The sequence below is a fragment of the Crotalus tigris genome, unplaced genomic scaffold (genome assembly GCF_016545835.1).
Source record: "Crotalus tigris isolate CLP2741 ecotype Arizona unplaced genomic scaffold, ASM1654583v1 scf7180000017567.3851432, whole genome shotgun sequence".
Taxonomy (NCBI): Eukaryota; Metazoa; Chordata; class Lepidosauria; order Squamata; family Viperidae; genus Crotalus; species Crotalus tigris.
Genome location: NW_024096477.1, coordinates 647,034 through 672,215, shown reverse-complemented (window position 1 = coordinate 672,215; position 25,182 = coordinate 647,034). Strand labels below are relative to the sequence as shown.

Here is a 25,182-nt window from a genome sequence, read left to right as displayed (position 1 = left end):
TATATTTTATAATATGCTCTTATAGGGATGTGGTCTTCCTATTAACAAAATGGCTAGCAACAGCACCTATCACAAATCAGAAGCACCCATTTATTTGAAACATAAATATTTTTCATGAGTAAGGGGTATTGGTGATAAAACACATTACATTGCAAACACTGCACCTTTCATGCTTCCAAATGAAGTTACAATGCAAATATTAAAGAATAAAAAACGTTCAGGGATGATCCCTGGTATTTTTGTCTTATTGTTGGCTTCAATAATTCATCAATTATTTTCTAAGGACACCTGTAAGACCTATATGGAATGAAAAAGTATTCTCAGGGTTTTATTCTGTCAGTTTTTTTTTTTGCTTAAAATATCTTTAAAAAATCTATATAAATGAGTGAAGCAAAGGTCTTAGAGATATCTACTTAACAGCAAACGGATCTTTTGGAGAATATTAAAAATGAGAATTCAGAATTCTCAATATTCTCTAGAACTTAAATGCAGCTTCAAGATTCCATAAAGAATCTCTATACTTATTGTTATATTGATAAAGAATCTGTTGTCTGAGAACAACAGTCTGTTTTACAATAAAACTCTGTCCAACTCACCTCACAGGATTGTTGTAGAAAAAACAGGAGGAGGAAAGAGAATTAAAAGATTTGCTGCCTTGATTTATTTATAAAAATAACATAGGCAGAATAAAAATAGAAGTGCTTTTTAAAAAAATACCTCTACTAAAAGAATTAAAATCATCTCCCAATATATAACCAACATTTTATTTTATAATCTATCTTCCAATATGGCATAAGCCTTTTAAAAAACCCAATGTAATATACAAATCACACAAGACAAAAATATGTACATTAAATGTACAGAACAAAGAGGGGGACATAGTAGATTTACATATTATCTGAAGAACAAAGTGAAGTATTTTACATTAAATAGCATTTTTAATAGCTAGGATCATTTGACCTCTCTGCTCATAGGCAGAAGTCATGATAAAGGATAAGTGATTCAACGTAATTTTAAAACATGGTGGTTTTTGTATAATAAAAACCAAAAGTGACATATTCAAGGAATTAGTGCTTTATTTATTTATGAAAATTATTGTTGCCATTGGTTTGCAAATACTAGGAACCATGGAAGTAAATATTTCCTTGCACAATAAATTAAGAGCAATCATCATTGTAAAAGCTGGTAATCATGATGGCATTAACAAGAAAGCTCACAGCATGTGACAAATGAAACTTCTGGTATGTTAATGAAAGGTGGAAGTCTGGCATTAATTCCAATCTGTTTATATTTATTGGGCTGGATGAATTTGGGTGAGGTCTTGGAAGCTGAAGAATGCATTAAATTTGTGTCAAGGGAAAAAAAAGATTCTCTTCTTACATGAAAACTGGCATGTTATTCCTGTACAAGGGGCCATGCTAATTTTCTCTGTATTGTTCCAATTCGAGTAAATGTCTTGCCAAAACATGCTTCAACAGCACATGTACTAAAATTGAAACAATACAGAGATTTACTATGGCTACTGTGCCTGTATAATATGCTAATTCATCACAGAATTTATTTATAAAAAAAGGAAAAGGTATCATTTGTTTGCTTCCATTACTAGCAACAATGAATTTGCAATAAATCTATTTCACCTCATCCCAGCTAAGTGTTCTCCATACACATTAAGGGCAGCACAGTGCTGGACATAGGTGGAGAACTAGGTTGTTCTAAACCATACATTAAATTTTCTGGAATTCCGAGCTCAAGTGCACAACCAACAATTCAGATATGCCAAATCTTTCACTAAACCAAGTTGAAAAATCCAATACTTTCTGAAAGGAAAGAGAAAGTTAAATTGTGACTGACTTGCCCTTCAACAATTTTCAAGCCCCAGAAAAAGGGAGGCCAACGTCCACCCAAATAAAGCCTCTTAAGTGAATTGACAGTGTTTTTAAAATTGGGGGAGGATAATAGTCTAAACAAAGTCTAAACAAAGAAACTGTCTGGTAATTTGAAGACTTTTATGTTCTTTTTTTCTTAAAGAAATCATTGGTTTGTAGTTTGTACTGACAACATATATGTATGAGAAAAGGTTTGAGATACTAGACACCAACAGACCAGAGTTTTCCCATATATAAGTAACTGCTCTAATATAGTCTGAGCAGTTTGTGCATAGCCACAATATATTTTTAAAGCATTGTGCATTAAAACAAACAAAAGTAGCACAGGATGATGAAAAGGATATTGTTTGCCACATGGCCCATTTTTAAATTTTCAAGCTGTTGTACAGGACAGCCAAGAGTTCTCAATTCCACAATGCTATCAGCCAACTTCCATTTCTGAAAAAAAAAATACTACCCATAGCACTTTAAAAATAAAGAATCCTATTTTTGTAGTGCATAATACAGATTCAGTTTCCAGCATTATTGAGCACACAAACTTCAGGAAATCCCAAAGTTAACTTATTAATATTCTTTTAAACTAAGGCTGTCTAAACATGTATGAGATGTGCTTATTTTACTGCAACTTGCAGTATTCCAAATATTGCTTTGATCTACAACGAGTAGTTAAAAGTCAGGTTTTCTCGATTTTGTTTGTAATTTTAAAGAAATGGTATTTGCCAATTCAAATACTATATCTTCTGAGAAATGCATCTATGTGAATGGTGGTGAATGATGCATTTTTCCTTCTTAGCATCTTTACATGCCCAGTCCTCACTCAATGCATGTTCACATGTAGACCAAGAATAAATGAAAAAGCTCAAATTAATTTAATGGATTTTTAAAAGTTACCTAGCAGCACAACAGCAGTTTAGGGACCTTATGTGTTTACCCATCCTTGCAGGTTGCCATGCAACTAGGTTTGAAGAACGTTGTGCTAAAATTTTACAGATAAAGTAATCATTACTATTAGAATATTTTTATTTTTTTGTCACTAAAGTTATGAACAAAAGCCACATCCAGATTTTTTGTATTACCAAGTCCAGCCCTACTTGATCCAAACCATGTGACACAAATACCTCATCTACTGCATTTATACCATGTTTCTTGTGACTGTTTGGGACAGAGTGGATATCCTTTTAAACTATCGTATTTTTGTTGCTATTGTTAAATCTTAATCCCAAATATGCAAATAAATATTCTGTCAATTCCCTCCCTCCATTATTGCAAAAAATATAAAACTATGCACAATCAGAGCTGGATGTAACAAGGTTTCCCCATCATTTCTCTTTGCAAAAGACTTAACATATAAACAAGGAAAGCAACCCATTGGGCACTATAAATAAGAACTGAGATCATTTAGTACAATTCCCCTGCTGGTGGACTGGAATAGATTCTCCCACACAATCCCACTTATTTGCAGACAAATTGGTCCACAATCTCTGTGCATTTCTTGCATTTCACATAGCAGCACCAATGGAACTTGCAATGGCAGCGTTCTGTCTGCACAGTCTTGAACTGGTCATAGCCCCGGCCACAGCACATAAGTTCACAGCCATCCATGCCTTCTGAAGTCTTATTGCAGAGTCGGCCCTGGGTGCCCAGAGACCCAGTGCTCTCATTGCGCACGCAGTAATCAGGACTAGGGTCAATGTACACCAGGTCATAAATAGTTGGTGCATTGAAGCGGCTGTTCACCTGAACCAGTTTGCCACGGAGATTGAGTTTCATAGCGGCAGCACTGTCGTATTTTTCCTTCAGCGCATCTCCCACCTTGCGAAAGTCAGCCAATTGCAGCCAACAGGTCTTTAAGCTGCATGATCCAGAAACACCGTGACATTTGCAGGCTACGTCCGCCAAGCTATACACTGTCTGTAGGAGTCAGAAGAAGAAAAGTGAGTCCTATTGTCGCAAAATATAAAATGGTGTAATATACAAAACAACCACTTTTCTATGCACTACCCTTTGGGGAAACAACTGCGAATGATAGCATATCCTCACCTGGCATGGCCTATTCTCTCCTCCAGCATGCCTACCTCTTTGAAATCTCCTGCTAAGTAGCAATTTTTATTTTATTTATTCATTCAATTTCTGTAGCAGCCCATCTGAACCAATTGACTCTGGGCAGCTTACAATTCTAAAACTATAAAACAGTTAAAACAATATAAAACAATAAAAGTAAAAACATCCAGAAAACACTCATTTGGAGAGGTGATTAATTTTTTTTTTACCTTGTTTCTTTTTTTCTTTTTTTTTTTTTTTACAAAAACTCCCCCATTCTTAATTGCTGGTTGTCACATCATACCCAATATAATAAGAGTTTTTGACAGGTTTGTCTGACAATATATTTTATCTGCTTTTTTATCTATAAGCCCATTTAACATTTTTGTATTAAAAAAAAAGAAAAGATATAGAAAATATGAATGTCAAAATTACTATGAGCTACACTCCCATATTCAGTAGAAAACCTTTGCAGCATTATCAGTTACAAAATTGTAGTTTTAGAAAGTTGTTTTAGCAGCAATGTTGACAGTAAAATATTAAAAATCATACTATAAATTGTGAAATGTAGAGAAGAAATTGTCCTGCTATCTTCCCAATGTTTTATGAGATGATACTATTACCTCACAAATTTCACTAAAAATGAATTCATGAAAAGGCAATTGTACTCAGTAACTGTATGCAGTTTGCGTTGTTCAGTCACTAAATTGTGTCCGATACTTTGAGCACCCTTGAACCATAGCATGGCAGCCCGCCCCCATCCTCCACGGTCTTCCAGAGTCTGCCCAAACTCATGCCCACTGCGTCAATGATACTATCTAACCATCTCATTCTCTGCCATCCCCTTCTCCTTTTGCCTTCAACCTTTCTCAACTTTAGGATTTTTTCCAATAAGTCTTTCTTCTCACTTGATGTCAAAGAATGTATATAGTAGTTCACTGCATTATTTGAATGATTTTCCCCACATCTCTGGAGGTTTTTCTTCTTGACCTTTTCGATTAACACTGAAAATATGGAAAATCACTCACTCAAAAACGTTGCATGCAAACTGGATCTTGTTTTAATGTGTAAATGATCCCAGAAAGCAACAACAGTGGAATAAATAATCATGGTCATCTGTTTATATCATTTCCAACTTGTCTGCAAATGGTTCACCATATGCTGATAGTCAGGATCAAAGAATATACTCCATCCTGTGTTACAGAATTATAACAAGCTGGCAGGATCAAACGTATGGGAAAGTTCTAGCAAAGTTGAATGGACCCACTTACACCTGTTGGTATTAATGAGCTTAAGTTACCATGGAGAACTTGTTGTGTTACTTCAAGGATATTATGTAAGATTAAAGATTGTTTTATCCTTCCTTGGCATGCTGAAAGGGGGGGAGGATGCCAGGCATTATTAGAGACCCTAAAAAAAGGAATGGAACAAATTTCTGATCAATCTTGAGATATGCAACCTGATCACACTTCTCCAATCAATACACTTCTGCGGCTGCTGAAATGCTACAGATGTCTCAGCATTACACAAATTATGTCAGTCTAATATGCTCATACCTGGTCCAAACATACCAATTCCAGTACAATAATATACCAGTTTTATCCAAGAGTATGATGCTACTGTTGGTGAAGAGGGTTCTCCCTCTCTCAGTTCCCCTACATAACTACATGAAGCAGCTTTCTGAATATTCAGATTTTTAAGTATATTAACCTACCATAAGTGGCCTTTTCTCTTTCAGCAATGGCTCTCCAGCTGTTAAATCCTTAGAATTCCATCTTATTAGATATTATTTTATTGGAACCACAGATGGTAGCTTAGCAATCTAATATTGGGTGATTCCAAAAAAAGCTGAGAAGAATAAGACCTGTTTTGATGACAGACTACCTGAAAATTCAAAGGCTGCTAGCCAGAAGACAATGGCAAACTATTTCCATTCATATAGTCAACAAGAGTTGAGGTTGATTTAAGGGCATCTTTGCCTTTATTTTATTATTACTGGAAACCATTTCAAGAACCAGTACAATAGGCAACAACGTGAAGAGCAAAAGAATGTGTCCGAGCATGCTTCAGATGCGCAGATTTATTTTTTTTCTCTTTTCCACCTCCTGATTTACAACAACCAAAAAATGTAGCAAAAAACAGAAAATGAGCAGGATCAGAGGCCACTATCCATGGCTGATAAATGGGTGATCATCCTCAAGTGAGCACAAGCATAAGTACATGCCTTGCATACTAACTGGATGTCATCTATCTTCACCACTGCCCCCCTGGTTCACCAAGATAACAAGATATCGGTCCCTCCCTTCTCTATTCAATTCAAAGTTGTTTGGTGCTGCTGAGCAATCTGCAGATTTGGTAAACACAATGATGCTAACTAACTCTTCCAATAAAAGAAAGAGCAGTAGAAAGAGGGTAATCAACTTTGGCAGGTACATTTCAAGAAGGGAAACTGGAAATAATTGAACCTGTGAAAATCCAGATTTCCAGCAAAAATAAAACTTACAAGTGGTATACACAAGTTGGTTTTACCTATTATCTTTAGACTGGAAAAAAAAAAATCCACGATACTTCAGCAGTCAGTTGACTGCCTTATTGATAGTAGAATTGCATCAGATTTTTCTTTTCACTTCCCATTTTCATACTAGAAAGATGTGCTGCTCCTAGAGCACATTTTCCATTCCATTTCAGCATCTCCCTCCCACACTAGTCTTCATGCATAGCCAAGTGACTCCATCCAAAAGAGAAAACCCCAGAACACCTCTGGGTGGGGGACAAGCCGACACCGCAATATCCTCTTTGTAAAGTCTTGGCAAGAAGACCTTGATAATTTACCCTGTATAAATAGACATGAGTCAATGTTGACACAGCCCCAAAAATCCTGGGGTCTGACACATTAGGTAGATGCTGAATGCCATTTCCACCCAGCATTAAAAAGGGGGGGAGGTTCAAACCCTGCCAAATGGTGAGGAAGGCAACTCAAAAGGGTGGTAGCAGGGAACCACTCAAAGCCGACATAGGCAACTGTGAAAAGTCATTTTTCTTCTTTCTAGCAGCAAGTTGGCCTTTCCAAGGCTTTCAGATGCCTTCTTGTCACATTTAAATGTTATTAATTTTCAATTATCCTTCATCTTAATTTACCTTGAAACACAAGTGTAAAATCTCTAGCCGACTTCTCCTGGCACCCTCAGTTGTAGGAAAAATAATTATTTTGGCTCCTTCCACTTCAGGGCAATAAAATAAAGTTTACACTCATTCGTTTAAAAGATTTTGAAGATTAAAAAAGCCATAAAACCAACTTCCACCACAGAAAAGCCTATTTTTTAATAATACAGAGAGGGTGGCACTTTTTTTTCCACCGCCTTATAAGGAAGACTGAAAATAGCCTCACACAAGAACATTTCGCTCTAGTAAATATGCTTCTTCTTTCATCCCTTCCAAAGAAAACTGGATGGGTAGGAAATATAAGCTAATAAAACTCTATTCTGCAGAAAATTTACTGTGACTTGCACAATTTTAGTAGAAGAATCTGGGAGGGAGAAAAGTATAATTTCAGCCCCATGTACAGGAAGGAAATCCTAAGCATTAGTTGTTGCAGTGGCACTGCAGTGGATTGTAAACTCTTGGGGGGGTTATTATTTAAAACGGGACATTTGTCTTTATCTAAATTGAGGTATTGTATCCCGTCTAGTCTACCTCTACTAGTAGTGATATTAATAAAGATTGTAATAATCATTTCTGCACTTATTCATCAGGTCTGTTCAAGAAAACAAATTCAAAAACAAGACAGCTTATTGCAAACAAATGAACAACCTGAGAATAGGAATTAATTAAAAATCAACCTTTCTGCAAATTACGCAGCAACAAAAATCTCATTAAGAGCAAATAGATGAAAAGAATACCCTTTTGAGCTACTTACTCTTCTGCCTGCCTCATTGTTATGTAGGTTCATCAAAATTCTAGCGCTCTCATAAGATCCTTTCTGATAGATCCGCTCTCGCTCACGGGCGTCCACAAACTCCTTGGCAAAACGATAACCATAATCAATGTTATCTCCACAGCCCCCCCACAGCCAGTCCCGAGGTAGATCTTTTGGCCTGGCAGCCCTGCTGCAACCACAGGAAGAGAGCTCTCCCTCTCGACAGGCACGGCTCATGGCATTCACTACGCCAGCAGCACTGACAGCGTATGTAAAAGCAGTTTCCCGGCTGCCTACAAAAGAAGAAAGGAGAAAGAAGCTGCTCAGCATTGGAGGCCAGGGGGCATATATTTATTTGTCAAAGAAGAAGATATATTACTTTTACAATGGAAGAACTTTCCCCAATGGATTAATGTACATTTGAAAAAATAGGGTATATCATGTGAACATAAGTATAATATTTGACCAAACTTGTTGGTATTGGATGAAGTTCCTATTTAAAAAAAAAAAAACTATGAGGAAATCCTCTTGACTGGTTTCAAAATTCACCCTTGAGATATCTGATAAACTAACAAAAAATGTATACTGGAAAAGAAAGTTCTGATATAACGATGAGGTTCACAAACTTATCAAGAATGGTTGAGGTGTTTTCTAGAAATGTACTCTATACCAAGTGTCCTGCACAAAAAATGTAAGAGTTTAAGAGATGCTTTTAAGGTAAGTAAGAGATTTAGGTTACCCAAATAGGTCAGTTACTGAATAGTCTGAAAGTAAATTCATTAATTAATAGGATATTCAAATCCATAGAAGTTTAATAAAATTGGCAAGTCCAATCCTGATTTCTTCCAATTTTAGCCATATTGAGCAATTGTCTATAGCTTTTTAAAATTGTAACTAAGGGGACTGTCACAAAAGATAAAACATGGTCTCATGCAATAATTTGAATGTCAACCCATTACAATGTGGTGTCCTAAGTCCTAAATTCCTCTCATTCCAGGTTTTTCCAAATAAAAGACAAATTAATTAGTTTAAAAGTATACAGCTATATTTTTAAAAGCAATTGTATTTAAAACAAAGGTTTTAACATTGTATTATCCCAAAGAGGTTTGCTGTCAGCTTTCTGCCAGTCAGATTAATTTTTGATAGTATATAAAAATCTGATATATTTTAATACACCTACATGAATAAGGGAGAAGCCCTATGATTTTTACACTAGTATGGTTCAGATTAAGTTCATAAACACTTTACTTCCTTTTGCATACATATGGTGGTTATATATATTTTAGTATCATTTAGGTTTTATGTTTTTCAACCAAAATATATTTTAAGAGAAAATTTTGACTGTGGCATGGAGAAAAAATGCAGAGATGGTATACTTTAAGAAAAATAACAGATGGAATAAATTTATTTGTGGCATGTTTAAGACAAATATCATCAACTTTGACAATATTAGAAGTCTCTCTGCCAGCAACAGAGTGTTGGTTTGTTTAGAAGTTCTCTGTCCTGTGCTAAGTATAAACATGATACCTTTACATCACAAAAAGATGACATGTTAATCTTTATCCCTTTCAAACAAGAAAAATCCTTTCCTTCATATACGTAATTTTGAAAGTCTTCAGAACAAGTAAGAACATTTACTTACACGGCTCAAAAGTTAGTTTAAATTGTAATCTTACTCAGAGTTTAGCTTTTTAAATACCACTGATTTAGCGGTTTCCATGATTTAAGTGAATACCAAGTACAGGACTTTTTTTTAATCATATACTTTTATTCAAATATATGGTAGGGTACTAGCTATATTGATTTCGAAAAGCATTCTCCGCTTCCAACCCGAAGACCACTTTTCAACTTTTGGAGATCAAATCATAGATATAATTTTGAGAAAATGTTTGGTTTGTTATCATTTACTGTTTCATCTAGCCAAGGCGAAGGTACCCAAATATTTCCCAAGTATTACACAGCCAAGTTTCCAGGATTGTTCAGAAAACAAAGGAATACTTGTGCCAGCAGTAATGTATGTTGATTCATATCTCACTGCATTTAATGCCAAAGTTTGTGCTATTTCACAAATAAAAATCCTCACTTTAAGAGATATTCTACCTTAAGAGTCATCAGCTCCTAAAGAGACAACAATATACAACAATGACTGATTTGTTCATTTCAGCAATAAAGACATCAAATTATTAGACTTTTACTCTTTACTTGAATTTAGACTAAGAAATGGTACAACCTTGCAATATTTTAATACTTTACACAAAATCTTTCAAGTATTCTTTCAAGTCAAGTCAGCTAAGAATTTCTCACAAAAATTCTGAGAAACACCAAGAAAAGAGCCAATAGGCTCGATCCTTTGTAACAAGTACACTTGTTGCTGGATTTGTAGCAAGGTAAAACAGTGTTTAAGCAAGAAACAGGTGTCTAGGTGAAGAGAAACAACAACCTATCTTAATAATTCACTTAAAGTAGGCTGAAATGTGAAATGACAATTTCTCACTGCTTCTGAGAAATTTGACACACTACTTGTTCTCACTAACATTTTCATGATCTGAAAAGTTGGATGCACACAATGTCCTGACTTGTAATTAACCTAAACAGGCTATTGCCGTTTTAAATCAGATGAAATAAATGCAGATATATTATGAACAGAAATCTAGAGGCCTGAAACTAAAATGAGAACTAGTTCCAGCACTGATGTGCTTGTAAAGCTTTGTATAAACTCAGACATTATAAAATCAATCTTCAAGTCCTGGACACATACATCTATGCTAATATATGAAATAATTTCAGGCCTTGAGCACTCCATTATCTATGGAACACATCCCATAGTATTCAAGGCAAATATTAACAATAAACAATTTTATTCTAAGCCTCCCTCAACAGCAATTATAATGCAGGAGAATATTTAAGTCTTCAAAAGGCAAGTGTTTCCACTTACTTCATTAAAAAGGGCATGGAAAAGGGTTGAGATTTTATAAAGGTTATTTTATCTAAAATTAACTTGCAGAGTAAATGTGACTTAACAGCATCTCTTCAAGCAAAGCAGAAGCAAGCCTACTCAATCCTTAAATGAAGTTTATTTTTAATCTAATTTTAAAGTCATTCCAATCCTTTCCTATCCTCTTTCAAAAAGAGGAATGTAAAATTAGATTTAGATCTAACTGTGAGTTAGATTGGAGGAAGGGTTAGACCAGAGGGACAGGCTTAGATATTCTGATGTCATTATTGCAACCGGATGAGGGGAGAAAACGGCAATCCATCCATCAACCAATGGCAACCTATAATGATGCTGTGCTGAACTCATCAAATCCAATGGGGATATCAAAGATAAGACCTCTGAAAAGCATAAAATGTAATTCTGCTGGTGTAAGCTCTTCAGCAAAAAAAAAAAAAAAGTCAATTGACAAAAGATATACTCCTACTAAGAGAGATCTTTTATGAACAATAGCAATTACTTAAGAATATGTATCATCTATGTATCTACGGGTGCATATACACGCATAGACACTTTATTTATTCAAACACCAATATAATTCACAGCATAGCTTAAATTTCTTTAATGAAAATTAGCTTGTTTTCAGAAAGCTATAATTCTGAACTTGCTTGAGTTCCTTTAAACGTATATGATTTCAATATTGGTATATATGTATATAAGCTTGGGCTGAAAGATTATGTATTAAAATAAAAGTCTAGAATAGACTTGATAAAATAGCATGAAAAATTAAAATGATTAATCTAAAAACAAAACTCAAGCATTACATGATTTTGATAAGAAAATAATCCCAGCCAAATACTACTATCTGCTTCCAATCTCCTGTCCTAAAAACAGGTTTATTTTTGGAATGGGATTGGAACTACAGGCTGCTGGCTCACCAAAAATAAGTTTTTTTGCTAAAGGCATTTTAACGTTTCCATTCTTCATGGTCTTCAGTGGCACATAAAGAACCAGGCAAAGTTTTCTAGCACATAACATACAGAAATACTTTATGTCGATTCTAAAGCACTTCCTACCTATCTGCATGACTCTGCCAAAAACAGAGTTATTATCCACAGTACTACAATTCCATCTTCTATGGCGGAACTGATACTGGCATTCTTTGATCCCTGTCTTTGCACCCTCTCCAATGTACTGCATGTGGTCCTGGTATAAATGGCAGAGTTTCTTTTGTCCTTGAGACAGCCCTGCCAATTGGCTACAGAGAGGTTGGGCTCCAATTATATACACCTCTGGCATCTGGACAGGGTTCATAGGATTCATGTGGTTCATACCTAGAGACCTGTAAAAGGAGAAGAGTTATATTAATAAGAGACAATTCAAATACAGAAACTGAATGCATATGCAGACATGGACCCCAGTCCTACAGCAGATTTACTTGGAAGTAAGGTTCAGTAATGCTCTAGGCATAGTGGCCAAAGCGGAAAGACAGACTTGTTTAATATTTGAAATACTACAATAAACCACATGGATGAATTTAGAAGACAAAAATCAGGTTATGCATCTATCTAAATCCATTTGCCCCTTTAGCTTTAAATTATTGCGCTCTCCCTACATTTTTGAGAACCTATTTTTTTAAAAAAAAAATCATTGAGGGCATTTAAGTCCTAATCTACCATTTTTTTAAAAAATTGTAATACCAGCTATTAGAGAATTACTACCTAAAACATATTGAACATCAATAAAATTAACAAGTTAAATAACACAAAATATATAGTTCATATGGAAACCAGTAAACTATGTGAACTTATATCTGAACTAGACAATTTCTACAGACATCATGAAATAAATGCCTTAATTTAATATCTACAACCAACAACTTCAGTTACAAAGAATGTACTTTGCCAAATATTTTTCTAACTCAACTGTGTGTTTTTAATTATAAATGTCTGTTAATCAGACAGAACTATTTCCAAAAATTAAATTCCATTACGATCAATAGGGCTTACCCCTATATGTGTATACAGAATCTATAACCTTATTATATTATTTCAGACAAAAATTAACAGAAAGCTACTAAACCCATTATTTTGAGATACCTCCCATGATTCACTTTTGTGTACGTGTGCTTATGTTGCAAGCTGAATACTCATTTCAACTTCACATTTTATTTAGTTTCTACTATACAATTGGTTCCATAGAGAATTTAAATTATTACACATATGTGGCAGAGTTCACTATAGGAACGGAACAAAAAAATTGTTAGGGTTTCATAAATCAAGTATTTATGTTTTCCAGGAAATATCTAGGCCTTCCTTCTTCATATTATCTGGAAACTGAAGACAAACACACCTACATATTGTGGGGGGGGGGAATAGAAATGATAAAAATAGAATTTAAAAGCTTACCACCAAGAGCTGGCTTCTATCATGATTTGGAGAAGTGAAGAGAAGATGGTCAGACCCAATAAACAGTACTTGGTAGTCATTGCCCCTGTCCACAAAGCTCCACTTTGCATTATTGCTCCCATGGACTTCTGTAGGGGAGGGAAGAGGAAAGAGACTGATTTGACTGTTATTGCGTGGCTCAGACCATTTCAAAAAGGAACGGTTCTCTGCAAGGCGGCAGCAGCTCTTCTCCCCAATGAGTTCTTACATGCAATGGCCAAGCCACTGCCTGCTGCTCCAAGTGCATTCATCCGCCCAACTGACCCACTGTTGGATCCCAGTGTTTGACTAACTCTCAAAGCAGCCCAGATACTGAAGGAAAGCTGAGCGGTACCCAGCCCTCGGTCCTCCCTCTCTTCCTCCTCCTTTCCTTTTCCTCCTCCCAGACTCCAGTAGACAAGACCTTGGCTTTGGGGCACAACCCAGCCATTGCAACAAGCTGGGTGCTGCTGGGTTCCATGGCTGACCACCCTGTCAGGAGAAGCAGGTGGGCTGAGGCAGGGAAGAGATAAATAGTCAACTCACATATACACATAGGTACCCCACATCAACACTACACAGGGTTTGCAAGCACCAATCCTTCAAACAACCCCAAAAGGGGAAGGGAGGACAAAGCAAAGACTATTGCAGGGCAAGCAAAGGCTTAGCATTCTGAGGACAGATTGAGATTTCTCCTTCTCTAGTGATTTCTGGAGTGATGGGCTAAGGGGTTATTATGACAAGCCTTCTCAATGGAAGGAGAGGAGCATTCCCCATTCTGCATTACTGGTGGAACCGGAGTCAGTTAAACATGCCACAACCCAAAGCAATTAGCGTCTCTTTCCCCATTTAAAGAAATGTCACCAATGTTTCTATCCACCTCATAAGATTTTTGTGATTCATTCGCACCCAGAAGTTACTCCCTTTCGCTTCAGGTAGCCTGGCGCACTTAAACCATTCACTCCGTAGCAATTACAGCGAGGCCGGGTTTGAGAATCGGGCAGCTTCAGAGCCGCTCCCCCGATGAAGCAGAAGGCTTCCGGAACCACAGCAGACCGCCACGGCCCTGTTTCGCCCGCGGAGGGCGGGTGTGTTCTTCACGCGCAACCCCGGGCTTTCTCGCACGCAAATGCCGCGAATTAGAATTAGGAGGGCACGCTCGCTCGCTGCCTACATGACTGCGTTGGGAAGGCGAGTATCCTAGGAGGGGCTCCAGAGGATTTTAGGCATGCCAGGCGGTTTGGAGACGGAAAAAGACAGCCCTTCAACGGGCATTTCCATTTGCAAGGTTGTTTTTTTTTAAGAGCAGCACAATCCAGTGCTGTTTCTTTGCACTCCCTTGCAGACATTGATATTTCAACCTGGTCGGTAAGTTGCAGTGTTATTGTCCAGACCAGGAGACAATTCTACTCGCCACTCAATCTTAACCGCTTCTACTCGGATGCCCGTTATTTCCAATGGGAAAATAACTCCCTCCCCCCCCCAAAAAAAACCCCTCCAGTCTTAACTACCACCCAAGAGAAGTGAGGGGGAGAGGGTAAAACAGTTGAAGGTGCAGTGTTCCGGGTAGGAAGAAGGCGGGATCGCGTTTGGCGCGTTTCCGACTGCAAATCGCCCCCCAGGTGTGACTTGCAAAACTCTTGGGGAAGTTTGGTTTATTCCTCTTGGAATCCGCCCCCTCGCATTGCTCGGCGGACTCTCCTCGGCCTCGTGCTGGGTAAAAAGAAAAATGGCTTTCCAGATGAGCGGGCCAGAACGGCTTCTTCAAGCTTCAAGAAGCGGGGAAATGGAGTTGGCCCGCGAGTCACATTTTAACATGCTTGAACTCTCGCCGACGGGAGTCTTGGCACCGGGAATAGTCCCGAAGGACTTAATCTGGCCTATTCCAAGCCCCCTCCATCTTGCCCTCGCGCCGCTGTTTTGGTTCAATCCCACGGAAAATAAGGCGCGGTCGCGCCCCGCTAAGAGGTCCCCTCAAATGCAGCGTGACAAAAGGCTAGAAGAATTTGGGGGAACCAGCCGGCGAGGCTATGCGTCTAATGACGGGCGCCCGATTTATTTCTCTATGAGACTGAAGCGCCACACAGGAACGCAAAGAGTTCATGCCCCATAAAGTCGCCCACGCTCCAGCACAAGAGGGGAGATTAAAGGGGCCGAGGAGACCGTGAAAGCCAATTGCAGCCGCCCCCTCGTCAAAGGCGAACAGCATGCGGAAAAACCGGAAGATGTAAAGAAAGGAAGGTTCCGTTAGCCACTGTTTGATGGCCCCCTCGAGGTGCTTCAGTCGCTTCCCCTACCTCCGGCCTAGGCTTCCCGTGTGGCCTTGGGCCCGTTCCCTCCGTTTCGTGTGATCTTTAGCTACGGTGCATCCATGCAGGAGCTCGCGGCTCAGGACTTTAGGCCGCAGTTTCGGTTTGTCGCTCGAGAGCAGTGGGCTTGCAAGGTGCAATCTGACGACGCTAATCCAAGAATAAACCACTCGCGAAAAAATTGAATCTGAGGGTCACAGAAATCTGGGTCTAGGGCGGGACGTTTGCCGAGGCTTACTACTAAAAAAGTGTGTGTGTGTGTGTGTGTGTGAGAGAGAGAGAGAGAGAGAGAGAGAGAGAGAAAAACAAGGGCCTTTTGGGAAAGAGGGTACAATTCCAATGGAGAAAATCCCAAACCATGGATGTGCCATTGGAACTACTGTTTCTGAAGCAAACTCTCGATTGTACTATTTTGCTGATGCCGGAGGAAACCTTATTGGGACACCCTGCGCCTGCACTGAATGCTCGGAATATGCTTCATGCAAACTCTGCTAGCAGAATCCAAAGTTTTACTGCATTTTATATACAAAAACTCTTTTCTGCTCAAAAATAAGCAGAAGGGACTCCACTCCACACGTTTGAAGAGTCAGGAGGAGAGCTTTAAATATCTTGTGCACAAAAGACAGTTGCCTGGGTAAGCTCCGTCGGGTTGCTCTAAGAAAGCTTTCTCCTCCTTCCCCGATAGAGGGCAATCGCAACCGCGAAACGCAGATCCAGACGAAAGCCGGCTGAGCTGGAGTTGTCGCCTTCCACTCCGCTTTTGGTGACATTCATTACTTTTGAATTTATTCAGAGCATCCTAGTGCAGAGCAGAAAGGACCTGAGGCGAGACCCCTCCCCCATCTCATTCCGGACGGGGCGCCCAAGAAAAACGCACCGCTCTCAAGCAGATCCTTCCACTCATTCGGGACGGAACCATTTTCTGTATCTGCACAGGGTCCGTAGCAAAGACAGCTTCTTGCAGCTGATTGTCTTTGGGACACTGGCAAAAAAGAAACCCTTTTATAAATTTCCCCCCTCTGCAACGGAGCGCGCCAGTCTCCGAGCTTCCCCGCTTGCGACCTTATCTTGTTTTTTGTTTTGTTTTTTGTTTTGGAAAAAAAAATGCAAGGGGTCTGGAAAGTCTGTTAGTGCATCTGGTTTTATGGCCTCTGTTTTAATGCTCAGTCCTGCTGGGGTAAGTATACAGACTGCGAGCCCTTTCGGATCTGGTGGGTTGCAAAATGCAGCGAGAATTGCTGCAAGGGGCCGGCTCGGATTTTAGAGCTGATACCTACCTGCCAACCACCAAGTGTCCCGTAGGTTTGGTGGGAATGATTACAGTAGCTTCAGGTTTTCAACAAAGGGAGCAAGTCAGGCGCTGCATACCAGGCGGTGGAATAAAGCGACTGTTCGGCTCACCCCATGATTAACCCAAATGCAAGAAAATCGCCGGACTTTCTGTCTGTTTATGCCAATTTGCCTACCCCACCCGTCGAGAGAAAAGCCGAACTTTCCTGGCTGAAGCTGAACTTTCACTGACCCCAACGACTGTAACTAATTTAGCATACAATTGACAATTAAAAACAAACACGCACTACTTTTTGAACACGGAACATTTGGAGCATCAAAGGGCCTGGGGGAGCGGGTGGAGACAAATCCCTTCCAACCTCCCTCCGCAAGTAAAAGCGGGACCCTTTACAGAGGCAAAATGACAACATACAGAACCCGAGAACAAAAACTGAGCGACCGAGATGGAGGAGGAGGAAAGTCATCCAGGGATTTTTTTTTTCCTACTGGCCACCAGCCAAACCCCCTTAAAGGTACAGGCCTTTCCAAGGCTGCCATTATCCCGTTTCTTCAATCCCAACAAGTTAAAGTGGCAGAAGCTGTCCTTTTAAAATTTATTTGTATAGGCGAGAAAGGGCATGTGGATTTAGGGAGGAATTAAAACTACTTTCCAAGGAAATCGATCACTCATTCCAAAGCAAATAAGAGGGGCGACTAAACAGAAATCCTTTGAACCAACAGGTTTCTGAGAAAACTAAAAAGTTTCGATTGCGGCGCGCGCGTGTCCTAATGCACAAACGGGGTTTAATGTTATGAGAGCAATAGAGGAAAATATGTTTATCCTTTCCCAGCAGCTCCACCATAAACCTAATATTCGGGAGTGGGGAATCAATATGTCTGGCTAAGCTCATCTTTCCCAAGAAGAAAACTTTTGTTTACGTCTCAGGTTTTTCTGACTCAAAACTGGGAGGAAACGCCAAGCATCGCCCCCCTCCTCCTCCCCGCGTCTCGAGCAAGCGGATTTCAAGCACACCCCCTCTCGTTTCCAAGTGCTACTTACCTCCATTGTGAGGGGGAGGGAGGAAGAGGCGACGACCGAGGGGACCAGAAGAGAATCAGTCTAGCTTAGCAGCCAAGTAATCCAAACGAGGAAGCCCAAAGCCAAACTTCTCGTAATCTTCTCCGCAGCAAAGAGTGGCGACAAATGACAGGGTTGTTCTGGCCGGGGGGGCCGCTCCAGCGCTGAAGCGAAGAAGGCTCCTTCGCAAGGTCCATCCGCGGTCGTGCCGGGACAATCGCAACGCCTTAGACTCAGATCAGCCCAGCCAGGTAGCGCTGCCACGGCGCCGCCGCCGCCTCCCGTGCTAGGCTCAAAGCCTCCCGAACACGCCTGCAGACTCCTTCCCCGCCGCCGCCGGCGTTTGCCGTCTACCTACCCGCTGCCACGGGTGCCCGGCACCGGCAGGCTTTGCCCCAGCGGAGTCCCTCCATTGCGAGAGTGCGAGTGAGAGACGGGCAAGGGAAAGGCGAACTCCTCCGGCATCAAAGAGTAGGAGAGGGGTGGTGGTGGCGGCGGCAGCTGCTGCTCCAATCCATGTCCCGCAGCGGCGCAAAAGTGCAGCTCTCCCTCGCCTTTCCCTCAGTCCCGACTACATTCTGTGCCGAGCGGCACAAGGTAGCTCCTTCTCTTTCTCCGCACTAGCTGCTGCGCAGCCGACGCGGGCGCACTTCTGCCCCCTCGGCTTGGTGCGAAGTGCAAGAAAAGTTGCAAAGGCGACTGTATCTGCAGGGAGAGAACCGAGGGGGGAGGGGGCGAGGGGGCGAGGGAAAGCTCGCGGAGACGCGCGTGCGCCGTGTGTCAACCTATTGCAACCCAGAGCGAGCTTTTAAGCTGCACCTCAGGCGGCAGCCTCTGGACTCAGCGCCGAGCTGCTGGCTGGGTGGGATAATACGGCAGCGCCAATGCCAGCCAGCCAGCGGAGAGGGCGGCATTCTTGGAATTTATACCCGCGTGAAAGGACGACGTTAATCTGGAATTGCTCATCGCCCGACATCTGTTCATTGTTTTCCACGCCGTAGAGTGTGTGGAGGGGAGGGGGGAGTGGAGTCGTGTTTGTACTGAGTTAGACTAAGCCTGGGAAGACTCGAGTTCGAATCTTTCGCTCGGCCTGATGCTCACTGAATGCTGTCGGCCAAGTTTGTCTTACACTTTCTCTATTGTTGGGAGAGGAAGCTGTCTTGACCTTCTTAAAGAAAATAGGAATGAAGCTCACCCACCCACCCCGGCCAATCTTCAGATGCCGCATTTTTACTCTCAATTGTCCTCTCTTGAATAGAGATTACCACGGTTCGGTTACTTCCAGCATAAACTTATTTTAGAACCGGAAATCACTGTATTCCATTTTAATTCCTACGATTTTTTTTAAATTAAATTTTTGGACAACGTCGTTTGATTTAGAACCGTTCTTACCACGTAAATTAGCAGTAGCAGTAACTTCTGTGCAAGTTTTTCAAAGGGAACATTCGTTTTTTTAAAAAATTCTAGCTTGCAACGTGGCTATCAGGTTTTGATTTTGGTGAAAGGCAGAAAGATGGCTTTCTTTAAAACGGAGGTTTGCACGAGATAGCAATCTTAGGTCAGGGTAGACCAGCTGTGCAGACTAGTCTATTCCTGTGCATGTTTACTCAGGCTGGCAATGGCTCAATAGGCTTTATTCCCAAATAAAGGAGTGTGCGTATGATTTCAACCCTACAGGCAAAATTTGAGTTAGTGTATGGGCTCAGCTCCATGGTTGCATTAATGCCAAAACTCAGCGCTGCAACGCACGGAATTAATAAAACAATCCTCTGCGCATGACCAGAGTGGCTTTATCTCAATATATAACTATATCTGTGATCAACACAGAGGCATGACGCTTGCAGTTGAAGTTTAGAGCTTAATCCTGTTCTGCGCACAGTCAAATGGACTGGGCTGGTCGGGAGCTTCACGTGGCTATCTCCGACCTAATATTACTGTAGTTGGGATACTGAACTGACGAACGGCTCCAAACAGTCAACTTGCAAGCATTTAAACGTGTGCAAATGAACACCCACTCCCTCTCACGAGCGGGCAAAAGAAGCGACAATCTACAGCGGATTAAAGACTCTTTTTCCTACAAAGGGGAATATCTCTGGACAACTCGCAAAAAAAAAAAAAAAACCGGCAAAGCAGAAATGCAAGCTTTTCAATAACCTATTCTCCGCATTTAGTCCCCTTATATTGGTTGGTATTAGTCAGTGAGGTTCCATTAGGTAGTCCGCCCCATTAATAGCCCGTCAATGTGTCCAAGTTTAAAAACGGCTGCTGAATAATATGATTGCTTTATAATTACTGTCAGACATAAAAGGTTATTTAAGGCACCTTACCCATATGACGCCTGTCCCATTCTGCCAGAAATGATACTACTCTGTGGCACAGAGAGAAGAGAAACTTTGTGGCTAGTTTATGAAGTCTCTCTTGAAACCTGTCAATTTTCCCCGATTTTAGAACGATGGTAAATATATCTAACTCCCTAATCAGTCTTTAACACCATGCAGAGCGCTCGGTCCTAAACATGTATAGGCTGAATTCCAAACCTCCGTAATTTATTTTGTTCACGAGTTCCTAACATGATGTCTTCTCAGTGTATTGGGACTCCCGGAATCAGTTGGAAAAAAAATGGGAATTATACTATAGTCCCAAGACATCTGGAAAAATACTAGATTGGAAATGCATCATAATCCAAAGAGCGTTCGGAGAACGGCCAATAGCAAGATAGGAAACTTACAGTATTGCAGACATTGTTGGCCAACGGCGAGATACGTTGGGAATGATGGTTTAGCAACGTCGGTTTGTTTCCCCCTCCACCCTACAGGCTAATATTAATAATAATATAGTACTTTCTCACTGACGGGGGAAATTGGACGTATCACAAGCTTTGGGGAGCAGCTGGGCTTTTTATAATAATTATACTTAAATTAAATAATTAAAATAATGCCTTTTCTCCGCTCATTCTAAAAGACCTTTAAAGGAGGGAGAAAAAGGAAGCAGGGAAGAAATATTAGAACTGCATTAATTTAGCAAACGAGGATATGAGGGAAATCGCTTATTCAAAGCATTACTTAGATACCCATTCATACTGCTTGCATAGAAAAAAAAACCTTCGTACGGCGCGAATCCATCAAGGTTAGCTTAGCGGGCTGCGCTCCTAAACGCACACGCGAAGAAGTCAAGTTACAAGTCCCAGCCTTGAACTCTCTGGGCCTGCGGAGCCGGAGAGCTATTCCCCACCACCGCCTCCCCCTTTCTCCCTTGCCTGAGCTGGAGATCCCTTTTCCGTCCGGCAATATTATTTCGACCCAACTTACTTCAACTTCAACGCGCAGTCCCCTCCCCCATCTCTTATTCGACCTTCCTTCTCCTTCGAGTCCAGCGAAAAGGAGTGAGTGAAGCGGCGAAGATCGCTCTTGGCAGAGGCGGCCAATGCAGGACCCGGGCAGTTGTGCGAGGGGGGGGGGAGGAAGGGGGACGAGGAGGAGATTTTTCCTCCCCTTCGGGCAGGGATGCCTGCCGGCTGGCAGGGACTGCTCGCCTGCTCAGACTCGGCGTGCTTCCGTTGTCAATTAGGCAGGCTGTTGACGGGGGGATCTGGAGGCAGGATCCTTTTGTCCTCCTCGACCTTCATGAGGTTCTCCCAGAGTCATGGCCCGCTCTTTCCCCCACACGGTGCCAGCAGCTCAGGGGGAGAAGGACCGATAGGCCTTGAGCACAATCTGCTTTTGGGTCTTGGGGAACCCAACCCATCTGGGTCCTGCTCTTTAACCTTGCCAAAACGGGAGTTACAGAGAATTGTCTCTTTCCCCAGCCAGATATTCTTCAAATGGTTGGATCCTAACTCCCATGGTGCCCAAACTATGGCCCATGCTGTTAAGAGTGAGGATTATTGTCCCCTAATACTTCTGGAGCCTGCATGTGGGGAAAAGCAGGGCTATCTAGATCCAGTGGTCCTTTGTATGAAATAATGTGGACCAATGGAGAGCATAATTATCTACTAAAAAGCAACCCCTACAGATTTCCTTTAGGGCCTTTTCCCACTGCAGTGTTAGTGCTGTTCACCCATGGGAGGGGAGGAGAAATGTGCTGCCTTTATTTCCACTTCCTGACCTGCCTTAGACCTTTGGGTCTGACTTGCTGACAAATTGTAGGGCTCAGAATTTGAATGTGCACTACATAATAAGAAAAAAAAAAACATTTGATGAATTCCCCATCTTTGCTGTCCTCCCTCTTCTGCACATCACTAATCAGTGGGGCAAACATTTGCCAATCATGAAGTTGTGGCAAAAATAAAGTGGGCCAGGAATCTCTAAGCTCACTCTACAGCTTAGGAAGCTGAGACACAAGCAACATTCTTGCTAAGGAATTTTCTCTCCTGTTTTCCTTTCTTTATATAGTCAAATAAATGCTAACTTTCAGACTTCTTTGTTCAAAAGTAAGGGTGGAGGAGTATCCTATCATTTCACCATTTTCCTCTATTGTCCTTGCTGATCCAAAAAAAGGTTCTACTGATAAGACTACTCAGGCAGAAAAATTATAAGTGCTTTATGTTATTACAAAATTTTGATAGCTACTTTGGCTCTTTAAGAGGCAACAGAGTATTACTATTATCTTTGGTTGCACAGTCAGGTATTTAGTCTGGATTTGCTATTTTTATTCCCCTATTGAATTCATTCCAAGGTCCTGGGATAGGCAGATGTTGTTGTTTTATGGTGTTAAAAGCTATCCTCACAGAATGTAAGCCTTTTCTGAGTAAAACTGCTTTTTGCAATTGACTTGTGGTGATTTTGTCAATGCCAATGGTGTGTACCGGTAAATGGTGTTCCAGATGTTTTGGGATTGCACCCAAGCGACTGCACCTATCACTATCGGTACTATTGTTGTTCTTATTAAAACTTCAAATTAAAAATAACCCAGAGATTGTATGTATCAGGTTGCATCTGAGTGAAATTTGATACATCATGCTGATTTTGCTTGCCACTTTACCTCCCATACAATTATGGGATAAAATAATCACCTGCCTTATACACTTTGTGTCTGAGGCTGTGGATGAAAAAGCTTTAAAATGGGGACATGACAGAAAAAATATGTTGCTAGGTCATCTTGGAATTATAGTTAGATAGTGGGGTGGAGAAAAGGAAAAATCTTGGATATATACCAAAGAAAATGTTAATTCATTTAGATAAGATGAATCTTGCTCCACCAGCAAGAAAAGCTACTCTGTGTTTTTAAAAAAACATTTTGTTTTTAGTCAAAATGCAAGCCCCTTAATGTTAACAGCTATGCTTTTATGTTTTATAAATGTACATTCCTGTGTGACATTAACATCAATGAAAACAATTAAAGCCTCTTGGCACAAAGACACAGAAAAGTGCTTTGGTCTAAACTGAAGCAGATTAGCATCCAATTCATCAGGTTCAAGCCAATGGATCTGTAAATGCATTAAATATGTTTAAGATCCTTGAGGCATTTATTAAGATCAACTATTGGTTCCCCCTGATGTTGATAAAATTGCTTACAAATTGAAAAGGCTGAAGCCTACCTAAAATTCAGTCCAAACCGATTTGAACTATTCTGATGAAGGAGACTCTGTACCTGATCATATTCTTGATGTGGACGTATTCAGAGACTATGATCCAGAGACTTTAGCTCAGAAGCAATATGCCTGGTTCCCTCTCTGCCCTTTCCAACTATAAGAACATCATTTATAGTGTTAGGAAAGACCTTTGCTTGAGACTCAGAAAAGTCACTGCAGTCATAGTAACCAATATCAGGCTCAGTGGGAAAATAACCTCACACTGGCTAATTTAGTGCTATAGGTAATCTTTGACTTAAGACCATTTGTTTAGCAACCATTTAAAGTTACCATGGTGCTGAAAAAAGTGATTTAAAACCAGTCTTTGCACTTATGACCATTGCAGCATCCCCAAACAGTTAATGTGCATATGTGTAATCAGAATTTGGGCCCTTGGCAACAGGCATACATTCATGACAGTTGCGGTATCCTCCTAGGGTCATGTGACCCCCATTTGTGATCTTCCTAGGGGATTTTTGACAAGCAAAGTCAATGGGGGAAGCTGGATTTGCTTAACAACCAGGGCAAAAAGGTCATAATATTGCACCTGATTCACTTAATAACCATATTGCTTAGCAATTGAAGGTCCAGTCCTAATTATGATCATAAACCAAGGACTACCTGTACCGTACATCTAATTGTCTTTATGTATTTATTTATAACATCTATATATCATCTTTATGTATTAATCTTAAGTGCAGGAACAAAACACTCTTGTTATCACTTCTCTGTTTAATCCTGCTTCCACTTCCTCCTATTCCCTGTGTAGTTTTCCTGCCTTGAATTTTTGTCTGAAAACTCTTTGTTTGCAGGAGGCAGAGGCCTGTTGTATTGTGTGTTCTTGCCAGCATATTTACTTGGAAATATCCATAGATCTCTTTGCTGTCCGGCAGCTGGTTGCATCTCCCACAGATTTTCCTCTCTGTGCCCTGTTGCCACCCTTCCCCATTCTCTTGCCATGAACTGCAGGTTGAAATCCAGGAAGAGCAGTTGACCCACTGCTGGCGCAAGGCAGATTTAGAGGGCAAATTCAAACAGCCAGGATCCCACGGCCTACTAGTTTTCCCATCTCTCTTCTTTAGTTTTCCAAACAGGTGTGGTTGCCTGAGAATCTAGAAAAGAGTATTGAGTGGGTGGCCCTGACTTTGAGTAGGCGCTAGTACCTTTCTACTTTGTGAGCTGCTTGAAATGTGATCGCAAAGATTAGCTTTTGCAGTTCTACAATGGGCCTCTCTCTTTTGTGTCATGTTCAAAGAGAATGTGCACAACTACAATAAACATCTCCAGGGATTGGCTGAGTCTCTAGCCTGCTTCCTACAAAGAGCAGATGTGTTGGGAAGAGAAATATTTGCAAATTATGCCATTTTGGACTGTAGGGCTAAAGCATTAGAAAGTTCATTTTCAGTTCCTCAAGACTGCAGGGAACTCTGCAAATTTTACAAAATCCCAGTTTTCTTTAGAAGTCTACTTTTCCATTTATGGTTTTCAGGGTTCTGGACATTTTTGAGACATGGGTGGGACTCATGAAACCACCTTTGTTTGTGCAGGTAGATCCAGATGTGCTGGAAGACATCTGGAAAATAACCTGTTGTTTTACAACAGCAATAACACTCTTTTCCCCCCTCCCAAATTAGGCTATTAAAATGAAGATAAAAACTTTTGAGAAAAATCAACAAACCAAACTCATTTAATTTTAATATTGAAATGAATTCCTGATCTGAGAATGGACTCCGAAGGCACCCTGCTCCTTAATTTTA

General features: G+C 40.6%; 1 protein-coding gene and 1 non-coding gene across 2 annotated transcripts; both read right to left on the bottom strand.

Annotated features, from left to right (window-relative positions):
* Positions 1–731: 731 nt before the first annotated feature.
* Positions 732–18,596, bottom strand: WNT5A (Wnt family member 5A). The gene is made up of 5 exons (XM_039349760.1): positions 17,839–18,596; positions 13,183–13,310; positions 11,851–12,116; positions 7,843–8,135; positions 732–3,797 (listed from the first exon to the last, which is right to left on the bottom strand). The coding sequence occupies exons 1-5, from the start codon at positions 17,842–17,844 to the stop codon at positions 3,339–3,341; spliced, it is 1,152 nt and encodes a 383-aa protein (XP_039205694.1). The 5' UTR covers positions 17,845–18,596; the 3' UTR covers positions 732–3,338.
* On the bottom strand, positions 1,359–1,466 carry LOC120311391. Its single transcript, XR_005557606.1, has one exon. It is a non-coding gene; the product is annotated as a U6 spliceosomal RNA (small nuclear RNA).
* Positions 18,597–25,182: the final 6,586 nt, after the last annotated feature.